The sequence below is a fragment of the Eucyclogobius newberryi genome, unplaced genomic scaffold (assembly GCF_026437365.1).
Source record: "Eucyclogobius newberryi isolate DKJ021-1_F unplaced genomic scaffold, fEucNew1.0.hap1 SCAF_5, whole genome shotgun sequence".
Lineage (NCBI taxonomy): Eukaryota > Metazoa > Chordata > Actinopteri > Gobiiformes > Gobiidae > Eucyclogobius > Eucyclogobius newberryi.
The window spans coordinates 3,402,675-3,415,793 of record NW_027316167.1 but is presented as its reverse complement, the minus strand read 5'-3'; the positions used below and the strand labels follow the sequence as shown (position 1 = coordinate 3,415,793).

At 49.8% G+C, this 13,119-nt stretch overlaps 1 protein-coding gene across 1 annotated transcript; it reads left to right on the top strand.

The window, feature by feature from the left end:
• Positions 1 to 189: 189 nt before the first annotated feature.
• arl14ep (ADP-ribosylation factor-like 14 effector protein) lies at positions 190 to 5,128 on the top strand. The gene is made up of 5 exons (XM_072465041.1): positions 190 to 320; positions 1,112 to 1,307; positions 2,984 to 3,091; positions 3,192 to 3,223; positions 3,945 to 5,128. The coding sequence occupies exons 1-5, from the start codon at positions 250 to 252 to the stop codon at positions 4,171 to 4,173; spliced, it is 636 nt and encodes a 211-aa protein (XP_072321142.1). The 5' UTR covers positions 190 to 249; the 3' UTR covers positions 4,174 to 5,128.
• The last annotated feature ends 7,991 nt before the right edge of the window (positions 5,129 to 13,119 follow it).

The following is a 13,119-nucleotide window of genomic DNA, read 5'->3' as shown; positions in this document are numbered from 1 at the left end:
ATATTCTTCTCTCTGGTCGTGTTCTGTTCTTTTCACTTTGTTGAATTGCTCTTTCCGATCGCGCAGACGCACCACTGCTGCGGCGGGACTACTTTCCTCCGCCAGCAGAGGGCGTCCGCGCGTAAACCAGCGGCTTTTCGCGTAGAAGAAGAAGAAGTCACGTGATCGGCGCTCTTGCTCGTGTTTGTGTGTTTACGCTTCTCGTCGGTGTTGTTCGTATTTTTGGCTTTATCTCTCGCAAACCCGAACATGCCCGTGATCTGCGCCGCCGCCAGCTGCAACAACAAGTTCGTCAAAGGCTCCGACATCCGCTTTTACAGGTGAGATTCAGACTTTAAACATGTGTAAGAGTGAAAACAATGTCTTCTACACGTCTGCAAAGTCACGTGTGGTTCTTTTAGAAGCACAAGATGATTGTAGCAGGTCCACCTCTGGTTGCAGAGGAAACACTCGAGATTTGATACTGAAGACGCGTATTTATTTAACTTTAACCGTTTTTCTCTCCATGATATGACGACATGGAAGTATCCGAGTAGCTTCTCCACTCACCTCATCTTCTCCACTCACCTCATCTTCTCCACTCACCTCATCTTCTCCACTCACCTCATCTTCTCCACTCACCTCATCTTCTCCACTCACCTCATCTTCTCCACTCACCTCATCTTCTCTCATCTTCTCCACGCGCCTCATCTTGTAACTATAGAAAGGCTTCTTGAAATAAGAGCTACAATGGTAAACACAAGCACTGCTGACGTCACTCTATTGCCATTGCCAATGAATAGAATTCACAAACATCTGAACTTGCTTTGGTGATTCGGTGCAATGACCTCCATCAGCGCTCTGTGCACCTCCTGCTGATGCGCAGAGGGTCAAAGTCGTCACTGTCACATTGGGTTGGATTATGATTCTGCATAATCTGCTTTTATTTGCACTGTTAGTTCATGTCTATTTTTTGTCTTTTATTTATCATTTTTAAAACTATTTTGTATTACAGCGTTTCTCTACCTTCATTTTTACACTATTCTCTTTCATTCCTCAAACCTGAAACAGTCACTGTAATAGTACTTTCACTCGTGTGCCATGTAATCGGTGCCACGTCTGGTCCGGGCAGGTTTCCTCTGAGTAAGCCGCAGCTGGCAGGGAAATGGGTGAGCAGTCTGGGTCTGAAGAACTTCGTCCCGACGCCCAACACGTGTTTGTGCTCGGAGCACTTCAGAGCCGACTGCTTCAGAGACTACAACGGCAAACAGTTCCTGAGAGAGGACGCTGTGCCCACGCTCTACACCCAAGGGCACGAGGGCACACGGGTAAAACACCTGACACACCTAACCCACGGGCACGAGGGTAAAACATCTGACACACCTAACCCACGGGCACGAGGGTAAAACACCTGACACACCTAACCCACGGGCACGAGGGTAAAACACCTGACACACCTAACCCACGGGCACGAGGGTAAAACATCTGACACACCTAACCCACGGGCACGAGGGTAAAACACCTGACACACCTAACCCACGGGCACGAGGGTAAAACATCTGACACACCTAACCCACGGGCACGAGGGTAAAACATCTGACACACCTAACCCACGGGCACGAGGGTAAAACACCTGACACACCTAACCCACGGGCACGAGGGTAAAACATCTGACACACCTAACCCACGGGCACGAGGGTAAAACACCTGACACACCTAACCCACGGGCACGAGGGTAAAACACCTGACACACCTAACCCACGGGCACAAGGGTAAAACACCTGACACACCTAACCCACGGGCACGAGGGTAAAACACCTGACACACCTAACCCACGGGCACGAGGGTAAAACATCTGACACACCTAACCCACGGGCACGAGGGTAAAACATCTGACACACCTAACCCACGGGCACGAGGGTAAAACACCTGACACACCTAACCCACGGGCACGAGGGTAAAACATCTGACACACCTAACCCACGGGCACGAGGGTAAAACACCTGACACACCTAACCCACGGGCACGAGGGTAAAACACCTGACACACCTAACCCACGGGCACGAGGGTAAAACATCTGACACACCTAACCCACGGGCACGAGGGTAAAACATCTGACACACCTAACCCACGGGCACGAGGGTAAAACACCTGACACACCTAACCCACGGGCACGAGGGTAAAACATCTGACACACCTAACCCACGGGCACGAGGGTAAAACATCTGACACACCTAACCCACGGGCACGAGGGTAAAACACCTGACACACCTAACCCACGGGCACGAGGGTAAAACATCTGACACACCTAACCCACGGGCACGAGGGTAAAACACCTGACACACCTAACCCACGGGCACGAGGGTAAAACATCTGACACACCTAACCCACGGGCACGAGGGTAAAACACCTGACACACCTAACCCACGGGCACGAGGGTAAAACACCTGACACACCTAACCCACGGGCACGAGGGTAAAACACCTGACACACCTAACCCACGGGCACGAGGGTAAAACACCTGACACACCTAACCCACGGGCACGAGGGTAAAACACCTGACACACCTAACCCACGGGCACGAGGGTAAAACACCTGACACACCTAACCCACGGGCACGAGGGTAAAACATCTGACACACCTAACCCACGGGCACGAGGGTAAAACATCTGACACACCTAACCCACGGGCACGAGGGTAAAACACCTGACACACCTAACCCACGGGCACGAGGGTAAAACATCTGACACACCTAACCCACGGGCACGAGGGTAAAACATCTGACACACCTAACCCACGGGCACGAGGGTAAAACATCTGACACACCTAACCCACGGGCACGAGGGTAAAACACCTGACACACCTAACCCACGGGCACGAGGGTAAAACACCTGACACACCTAACCCACGGGCACGAGGGCCATGTTTGATTCTATGACATCAAATCAAAGTCACTTACTAATCAGTCTGAACTAATGGATCAATGTTTTATAAATCCTTCCAGATTGAACTGCGGAAAAGGGGCGTGGCACCAAAGGACAATGCACCCGCCCCGGGCCCACCTGCAGCGAGGACCACGGACCCCCGGCGAGAGAAGCGAGGAGGGGGCCGGGTACGTGTCTCCATGATGATACTCTCCGCTCCACAGTGTCATGTACAGCGTTACAGTTCTGTCTTCAATGCTAATGTTGTGTGCCTCGTTTCTGTGGCAGGGCCGAGGAGGGCGCAAGCAGGTGACGGACAGGTCAGCGGATTCTCATCATTACATGTGTCCAGATATACAATAACATGGCTGTCAATCATTCCATTCCATCATGTCTTTACAGTGACAATGTAACAGTTCTTTGAAAGTAACGTTAAACTTCAGTCCTTTATAGTTTACAGTGCACGTTTAAAGAGAGTCTGGAACATTTTAATACTTTCAATCCTTTGACTTAAGTATGAGATAAGAGTGCATCTTTCAAGCCGTTTATTTAATAGTGGTTATTTATGGGGCACCACACCTAAATGTCTAAGAGATTCAGTTTCTAAAGGCCAGAAGGGGGCGCCAGAATGAGAGGATTCACTCTATTTGTACATTTCATTTGTATCCAGACATTGGACCTCTTGTATGGACACTTCTGGTTTGATCACGTACAATAGAACATCGTCTCCTTAGCAGCCAATTTTATGTTGTTGATTATAACAAAGGAATAAATAATTTAAAAATCATAAAAGCACTTTTCATACTTTTCTGTGACCGCGCTCCAGCATTACTTCCTGGTTTGCGGACTATAAACGCACACAGTGATGTCATTATGATCCAAAGAGCTGCGTTAATTGTAGATAGTAGATAGAACGGAAACAATATCGACTTTAGTTCTTGCCTTTTAGCACACATTGCTTCGTCCGGAGTATTGGCTGTAGAAGAGAAAAACACGGACTATTAGACGTGACGTAACGAATTGTCCTCCTTCGCCTTTCAGACAATCCCTGAACGCTAAGAGCAAAGTATACGACGCTAACGGGCGCCTCCTGTCCAACGGGAAGGACCTGTGCGACTGTCTGGACGTGGACTGCATGGGCTGCTTCTTCCCCTGCCCCGACTGCGGCTCCCGGAAGTGCGGCGTGGAGTGTCGCTGCGACCGCAAGTGGCTGTACGAGCAGGTGGAGGTGGAGGGCGGCCAGATCATACGCAACAAGTACGCCCTCTGATGGGGCCGCGCCGACGCTGCCTTCACCTTCACCCTTCGGCGGCAGGACTATAAACGTTGGACTAAACACGGGTTCCGCTTTTTTTGCCGCTGAACTGCGTAGATGGCGTTTTTGATAGTATTCTTGGCCTTCCCTAGTCTATTTTTTAAAATACATTATCAGTGCAAACTTGGCCAACTAAACTGGTCAAAAACTAGTGTGTGGCTAAACTTGTCACCTCAAGAGGCCCGTGACAGGCCTCTGACTCGTGAGAGAGCCCCCTGCAGGGGTGGAGTGTCCAGTGCAAGAACAATATGAAGGCAACTGCCAGCAACATGACCTTTTGTCCAATTAGGCAAGGATGAGAACCACATGGAGGAAACTGCCCCTACCACTTCCCCTTAGCCCTACCACTTCCCCTTAGCCCTACCACTTCCCCTTAGCCCTACCACTTCCCCTTAGCCCTACCACTTCCCCTTAGCCCTACCCTTTAACCTTAGCCCTACCACTTCCCCTTAGCCCTACCACTTCCCCTTAGCCCTACCACTTCCCCTTAGCCCTACCACTTCCCCTTAGCCCTACCCTTTAACCTTAGCCCTACCACTTCCCCTTAGCCCTACCACTTCCCCTTAGCCCTACCACTTCCCCTTAGCCCTACCCTTTAACCTTAGCCCTACCCTTTAACCTTAGCCCTACCACTTCCCCTTAGCCCTACCACTTCCCCTTAGCCCTACCCTTTAACCTTAGCCCTACCACTTCCCCTTAGCCCTACCACTTCCCCTTAGCCCTACCCTTTAACCTTAGCCCTACCACTTCCCCTTAGCCCTACCACTTCCCCTTAGCCCTACCACTTCCCCTTAGCCCTACCACTTCCCCTTAGCCCTACCCTTTAACCTTAGCCCTAGCCCTTCCACTTAGCCCTTCCCCTTAGTCCTACCCTTTAGCCCTACCTCTTCAAAGTTAGGGCCAGGGCTGAAAACACAGCCCTCATTTGGTTCTGTTTTTTTTTTTTCATTTGCAAGTGATGAGATGTTTGGCATTATTAAAGAATATGTAATTAATAAACCTTTAATAATGATGATGGTGATGGTGAGGGGGGCTGTTATGGTGAGGGGGGGCTGTTATAGTGAGGGGGGGCTGTTATAGTGAGGGGGGGCTGTTATAGTGAGGGGGGGGTTGTGATGAAGGGGTGGGGCTGAGATGAAGGGGTGGGGCTGAGATGAAGGGGTGGGGCTGAGATGAAGGGGTGGGGCTGAGGGGTAGAACTGAGATTGGGCCAATGTGAGTAAATTGAACACAGAAAAACTGACTGAGACGTGCCTGCCATTCACACAGCACGGATCTAAAGTGGATGAAATGCCCCTGGACACAACAGAATGCGCCGGTCAGAACCCTCTTGACCACTGAACAACGGTTTTACTGCTCGTTTTATCAGTTTGTGGAGGAAAGAAATGACCAATAAAAGCCTGTCCAGGGTCTGCAGATGGACAGAAGCATCTTTTCATCATTTCTGTTTCATGTTGTACACGGTTCCTGACAAAGACTAAACTTGTCCCAATAAAGTGAGTTCTTCAGTCGTCACTATGTTTCTTATCACACTCCTTTAATGCCAGTCTTGTTATAATAAAGTAATGTTATATTACTGCTATATTCTAATGGGTTTATTTTTACAATCTTGCAAATACACACAGTATTATTAGTAAGGTCCACACATGTATATTATTACTACTCTGGCTTCACTCATTTATAGAACGGTCCACAATCTGCTTTGTGTGCGTTATTATATCACAGAATTATGTCATTGTAAAGAGAAGAATGATGATATTATTCATTGTTGTGGAGACGCTGCTGCTGCTGCTGCTCCGGGTTATGGGCCGAGATCGCCCCGTTTGCAGGTGATAAATGTCTTTGGTCATCAGACAGCTTTTTGCATGAGGTCCAGCCCTGCATGAGGAGGTCCAGCCCTGCATGAGGAGGTCCAGCCCTGCATGAGGAGGTCCAGCCCTGCATGAGGAGGTCCAGCCCTGCATGAGGAGGTCCAGCCCTGCATGAGGAGGTCCAGCCCTGCATGTGGAGGTCCAGCCCTGCATGAAGAGGTCCAGCCCTGCATGAGGTCCAGCCCTGCATGAGGTCCAGCCCTGCATGAAGAGGTCCAGCCCTGCATGAGGTCCAGCCCTGCATGAGGTCCAGCCCTGCATGAGGAGGTCCAGCCCTGCATGTGGAGGTCCAGCCCTGCATGAGGAGGTCCAGCCCTGCATGTGGAGGTCCAGCCCTGCATGAGGAGGTCCAGCCCTGCATGAGGTCCAGCCCTGCATGAGGTCCAGCCCTGCATGAGGAGGTCCAGCCCTGCATGAGGAGGTCCAGCCCTGCATGAGGAGGTCCAGCCCTGCATGAGGAGGTCCAGCCCTGCATGTGGAGGTCCAGCCCTGCATGAAGAGGTCCAGCCCTGCATGAGGTCCAGCCCTGCATGAGGTCCAGCCCTGCATGAAGAGGTCCAGCCCTGCATGAGGTCCAGCCCTGCATGAGGTCCAGCCCTGCATGAGGAGGTCCAGCCCTGCATGTGGAGGTCCAGCCCTGCATGAGGAGGTCCAGCCCTGCATGAGGTCCAGCCCTGCATGAGGTCCAGCCCTGCATGAAGAGGTCCAGCCCTGCATGAGGTCCAGCCCTGCATGAGGTCCAGCCCTGCATGAGGAGGTCCAGCCCTGCATGTGGAGGTCCAGCCCTGCATGAGGAGGTCCAGCCCTGCATGTGGAGGTCCAGCCCTGCATGAGGAGGTCCAGCCCTGCATGAGGAGGTCCAGCCCTGCATGTGGAGGTCCAGCCCTGCATGAGGAGGTCCAGCCCTGCATGTGGAGGTCCAGCCCTGCATGAGGAGGTCCAGCCCTGCATGTGGAGGTCCAGCCCTGCATGAGGAGGTCCAGCCCTGCGTGTGGAAGTCCAGCCCTGCATGAGGAGGTCCAGCCCTGCATGAGGAGGTCCAGCCCTGCATGAGGTCCAGCCCTGCATGAGGTCCAGCCCTGCGTGTGGAGGTCCAGCCCTGCGTGTGGAGGTCCAGCCCTGCATGTGGAAGTCCAGCTCTGCGTGTGGAGGTCCAGCTCTGCGCGTGGAGGTGTGGAGGTCCAGCTCTGCGTGTGGAGGTCCAGCCCTGCATGTGGAGGTCCAGCCCTGCGTGTGGAGGTCGAGCCCTGCGTGTGGAGGTCCAGCCCTGCGTGTGGAAGTCCAGCTCTGCGTGTGGAGGTCCAGCCCTGCGTGTGGAGGTCCAGCCCTGCGTGTGGAGGTCCAGCCCTGCATGTGGAGGTCCAGCCCTGCATGTGGAGGTCCAGCCCTGCGTGTGGAGGTGTGGAGGTCCAGCTCTGCGTGTGGAGGTCCAGCCCTGCGTGTGGAAGTCCAGCCCTGCATGAGGAGGTCCAGCCCTGCATGTGGAGGTCCAGCCCTGCATGTGGAGGTCCAGCCCTGCATGTGGAGGTCCAGCCCTGCATGAGGAGGTCCAGCCCTGCATGAGGAGGTCCAGCCCTGCATGAGGTCCAGCCCTGCATGAGGTCCAGCCCTGCATGAGGTCCAGCCCTGCGTGTGGAGGTCCAGCCCTGCATGAGGATTTCCAGCCCTGCATGAGGTCCAGCCCTGCATGAGGTCCAGCCCTGCGTGTGGAGGTCCAGCCCTGCATGTGGAGGTCCAGCCCTGCGTGTGGAGGTCCAGCCCTGCGTGTGGAAGTCCAGCTCTGCGTGTGGAGGTCCAGCTCTGCGCGTGGAGGTGTGGAGGTCCAGCTCTGCGTGTGGAGGTCCAGCCCTGCATGTGGAGGTCCAGCCCTGCGTGTGGAGGTCCAGCCCTGCGTGTGGAAGTCCAGCTCTGCGCGTGGAGGTCCAGCTCTGCGCGTGGAGGTGTGGAGGTCCAGCTCTGCGTGTGGAGGTCCAGCCCTGCATGTGGAGGTCCAGCCCTGCGTGTGGAGGTCCAGCCCTGCGTGTGGAGGTGTGGAGGTCCAGCTCTGCGTGTGGAGGTCCAGCCCTGCGTGTGGAAGTCCAGCCCTGCATGTGGAGGTCCAGCCCTGCGTGTGGAGGTCCAGCCCTGCGCGTGGAGGTCCAGCCCTGCATGTGGAGGTCCAGCCCTGCGTGTGGAGGTGTGGAGGTCCAGCTCTGCGTGTGGAGGTCCAGCCCTGCGTGTGGAAGTCCAGCCCTGCATGTGGAGGTCCAGCTCTGCGTGTGGAGGTCCAGCTCTGCGCGTGGAGGTCCAGCTCTGCGCGTGGAGGTCCAGCTCTGTGCGTGGAGGTGTGGAGGTCCAGCTCTGCGTGTGGAGGTCCAGCCCTGTGCGTGGAGGTCCAGCTCTGCGTGTGGAGGTCCAGCTCTGCGCGTGGAGGTGTGGAGGTCCAGCTCTGCGCGTGGAGGTGTGGAGGTCCAGCTCTGCGCGTGGAGGTGTGGAGGTCCAGCTCTGCGTGTGGAGGTCCAGCCCTGTGCGTGGAGGTCCAGCTCTGCGTGTGGAGGTCCAGCCCTGCATGAGGTCCAGCCCTGTGGAGGTCCAGCCCTGTGCGTGGAGGTCCAGCTCTGTGGAGGTCCATCCCTGTGGAGGTCCAGCCCTGTGCGTGGAGGTCCAGCTCTGCCTCTGACCCCCGGGACGTCCCACAGGTTTGTCCTTCCTTGTCTGTGTAATCTGCGTTTTCCTTTGATGTAGATCACGTGACCGTCTCAGTCCTGCTGCATGACGAGGGAAAGGGGGCGGAGTTAGGTCAGAGGAGGGACAGAGCACGGACAGAACAAAGACCTGTTCTGTTTTGCCTTATTCCTAGATTATTGTTTGCAGAGAAATACCTTTACTGCGGATGGTCTGAATAGTCGTACTGTGTGGGCCGATATCAACCAAGCTCAATACCATTCATTAGAAGTAAAGTCGTTATATTGTTCAGTGGTTCCGTAAACGGGGGTCAAGTCCTTTCCTATTTACAAATGCAGCAACAGGTATAGTAAAAAAAAGTATTAATGGTAATGAATAATACAGTCTATTACACACTGAGAATAATACAGTCCTGTATTCAAGTGAATAATGTGATTTGTGGCCTCACAGCGCCCTCTAAAGGCTACTTTTGAGAATCGCACTTCATTCTAGATACATTTTGAGTGGCACCTGTTCACTTTATTTCAGAAGCCCGTCCGAGCGCCGCCGTACGACATAATCCTTCGTCCGGTCGTATTAGTGAACATAGAGCTGGGGCCTCTACGCAGAGCAAAAAGCTAAAAAGTCGTTTTCAGGTCGACGTGTCGGTCACGTGAACATTGGACATTTTACACAAATCAATCGACTTTAGAGCATGTTTTAGAGGTGAGACTTTTCCCTCGTTCATTTGACCCAACAGAGTTCCCGCTGGACCGGAAGTGTGATTACAACAGAAGTGCTGACCACGTGGGAAAAGAGGGGAAAGTGGGAGGGGCAGAATAAGGTCAATACTCTAAATATAATATAACTGATGAGAATAGAGTGTTTATTTTTCCATTGTTATTAGTTTTATTATTATTAGTATTATCTTGTCTTACGCTAGCTGTTTTTTATTTTATTTTATAAATTTTATTTTTATTTTCATTAATTTATCAATTTTTTTATCTTTATTTATTTTCCCCCTCCATCCCTTGTTGGGAAATGAGAGGTTTTGTCTATAGGAGTTTTGTTTACAAGAGTTTTTGTTTATAAGAGTTCTTCTATTAAGAGTGTTTTTTAAACTTCCTATAAGTGATCTGTTCTTTTCTTCTGTATCTTCCTGCGTTGCAACAATGAAATTTCCCCATGTGTGGACGATAAAGGAATATCTTATCTTATCTTATGTTTTGTTCTCAGTTACATAAAGTGTCATTATTTAAGTAGGTTTTTAAACATAAAATTGGAGTAGCTTTTAGACACATACTTTTACTCATAGTATTAGTTTTTACTGGAGTAACGGTGCCTGAGTTGCTCTTTCCACCCACTGACCCCTATTTTATGTCGACGACCCTGAAATACTTTAAAGACGCAATAACATGGCATCTCGTATGAAACTCTTTTCTAAAAAGCTGAGGATCATGTGGACCCAAATTTGCTTTGGAATGACGTAACTTCACCATTTTAACTTAAGTACAAGTAAAAAGTAGTTGTTCAAGTGAGAGTGAAAAAGTTTGGGGAATTTACTTCTTAAAGGGCCTGTACCGTGCAAAATCAACTTTTCTGAGCGTTTAACCCTTTTACAGTGATGCAGTACGATGTTCTGTGATGTTAATAAACGGACGTAAAGGAAAATGAACAGAAACAAATGCATATCTAAGAAAATAAAATGACAAGTGTCTTTAAAACGCATGAGTCACATCAAAACCACAGCCCATAAACAGAATCGAAGTAACAACAAGACACAAAATTAAAGCCGCAAGCGGCATCCAACGGCCCTCGCGGGCCGCCGGCCTTCCGACTCTGCTCTCTGCATTTTTCAGAGATGGCGCTAACGCAATTGTCTAAGAACTAAGACAGCGACACATTGATGAACACAAATGTCGGTCAAATGTGCAGCTCCACCGCACAGAGACCGTGACACTTGGAATAAAAATATGGATAACTTTTGATGGCCCGCTTGTGTAGATTATTTTCCCCAAATATGAACTTGATCGGATAATCGCCCTAGGAGGAGTTTGTTAAAGTGTGAAGTGTAAAAATATGGTCATTTTATAGATTTTACGGTTTCCCCATAGGGATAACATGGGATGTTTCTGTCATCGCTACGGCTACGCTTTACCAAATATGACTTAGGCTCCCATACTTTTAATTTGGGGATGGCAAATGAGAATTGTGTGCAAAATGTCATGTCATTTGGAAAAACTCTTGTTTATAGGCCACTCTGAAGGCCAAATAGTCCAAATTCTGCGAAAAGTTTGCGGCTCAGCTGCACAGAGACCGTAAATGTTATCCATAAAATTTGAATAACTTTAGATGCCCCACTTGTCTAGAGGACGTACACCGATTTTGAGATCGGTGGGCCAAACGCACTAGGAGGAGTTTGTTAAAGTGTGAAGCGTAAATGTGAACATTTCAAGGATTTGGCGTTTTTCCCATTTGTGACAGTATATTTGCAGCTCCACGGCACAGAGACCGTAGCACTTAAAATCAAAATATGGATAACTTTTGATGCCCCGTTTGTGTAGATGATTTCCCCAAATATGAACTTGATCGAGCTATTGCCTTGGGAGGAGTTCGTTAAAGTGTGAAGCGTAAAAATGTGGTGATTTGAGCGATTTTGCGACTTTCCCATAAGGATAACATGGGATGTTTCTGTCATCGCTACGGTTACGCCGTACAAAATATGGCTTTGGCTCTCATACTTTTATGATCAGGATGGCAAATTAGAATTTTGTTCAAAATATCATGTCATTTGGAAAAACTCTATTGTTTATAAGCCACTCTGAAGGCCAAATAGTCAGAATTCTGGGAAACGTTTGCGGCTCCGCCGCACAGAGACCGTAAAAGTTATCCTTAAAATTTGGATAACTTTAGATGCCCCACTTGTCTAGAGGACGTACACCGATTTTGAGGTTGGTGGGCAAAACGCACTAGGAGGAGTTTGTTAAAGTGTGAAACATAAAAATGTGGTAATTTGAGAGATTTTGCGGTTTTCCCATAGGGATAACATGGGAGGTTTCTGTCATCGCTACGACTACGCCGTAAAAATTAAGGCATTTGTCTCATTGGGTTTTTTGATCGGGATGGCCAAATAGAATTTTGGGTAAAGTTTAGAACATTTTGGTAAAACTATTTTTTGACCTTCAATGTTAATTCAAAGGTCACTCTGTAGGGGGCGCTATCAGGCCCATTTCAATTTTGTCATGATAAACTGGTCCAAACTGGATAGTTTAACAACTGATTCAAATTTGGTCCAAATCTGACTCGTTTTGATCAAATGGGAGCAATTTTTAGATTAGCATTATCCCAAAATAAGTTGTCCAATTTTATGGCTGCGCCGCACGTAGACCGTAAAAGGTATCCCAAAAATTTGGATAATTTTAGATGCCCCACTTGTCCAGAGGACGTACGCCGATTTTGAAGTTGGTGGGCAAAACGCCCTAGGAGGAGTTCGTCAAAGTTTGACGTGAACAAAATGGCTAACTCAGCTTTTTTTCATTTTCAAAGGAAGATGGCGGGCATAGGGTAAGTCTGGGGGCGTGGCCACAATAACATTTTTTTTTTGTCCTCAAGAGAGGAAAGCGTGTCCCGAATTTCGTAGCTCTACGGCAAAGTTGACCCCGGGGCGTCTCCCATAGGCGCAATGTATTTTGACTTTTGTCGGTGGCGCTGTCGCGCCATTTTTTAACGAAAAAAAAAATGGCCCAGAAAAAACAAAATTTTTCGCCGATTCTGAATTTTGGGCAAAGTTTGGTGAGTTTTTGAGCATGTTCAGGGGGTCAAATTAGAGCTCAAAGCGCTGAAGAAGAACAAGAAAAATAATAAAAAATATAGCCGCAAGCGGCAATGATCGGCCCTCGCCACGCCGCCGCCACGCCGCAAGAGGAGGGGGCGCTAACGCGCCCCAATTGTCCTTTTATTATGCCTACTGCTGAATCTGTGACGCTGTCACATCTTCTCCCCTTTGTTTTACCATCAAAAAGCAATTTTATTTTGAATTCTTGGCACAATGTGCGGCTTTGCCGCACAGACACCGTGACTCTTTGAATAAAAATGTGGATCACTTTTGATGGTCCTGAAGATGAGTCTCACCAAATTTCAGGTTAATAGGGCTGACGCCCTAAGAGGAGTTTGTGAAAGTATAAAGTGTAAACATGTTCTGGCGATTTCCCCATTGGAATAACATGGATGGTTTCGGTCATCGTTACGGCAACGCCATAACAATTATGACATGGGTCTCATTGACTTTTTTGATGGGGCCAAAATTGAGTTGTGTGTCAAATTTCATATAATTTTGCAAAACTAAACATTTAACCTCCATATAAAATCTGTAGGGGGCGCTGTGGCG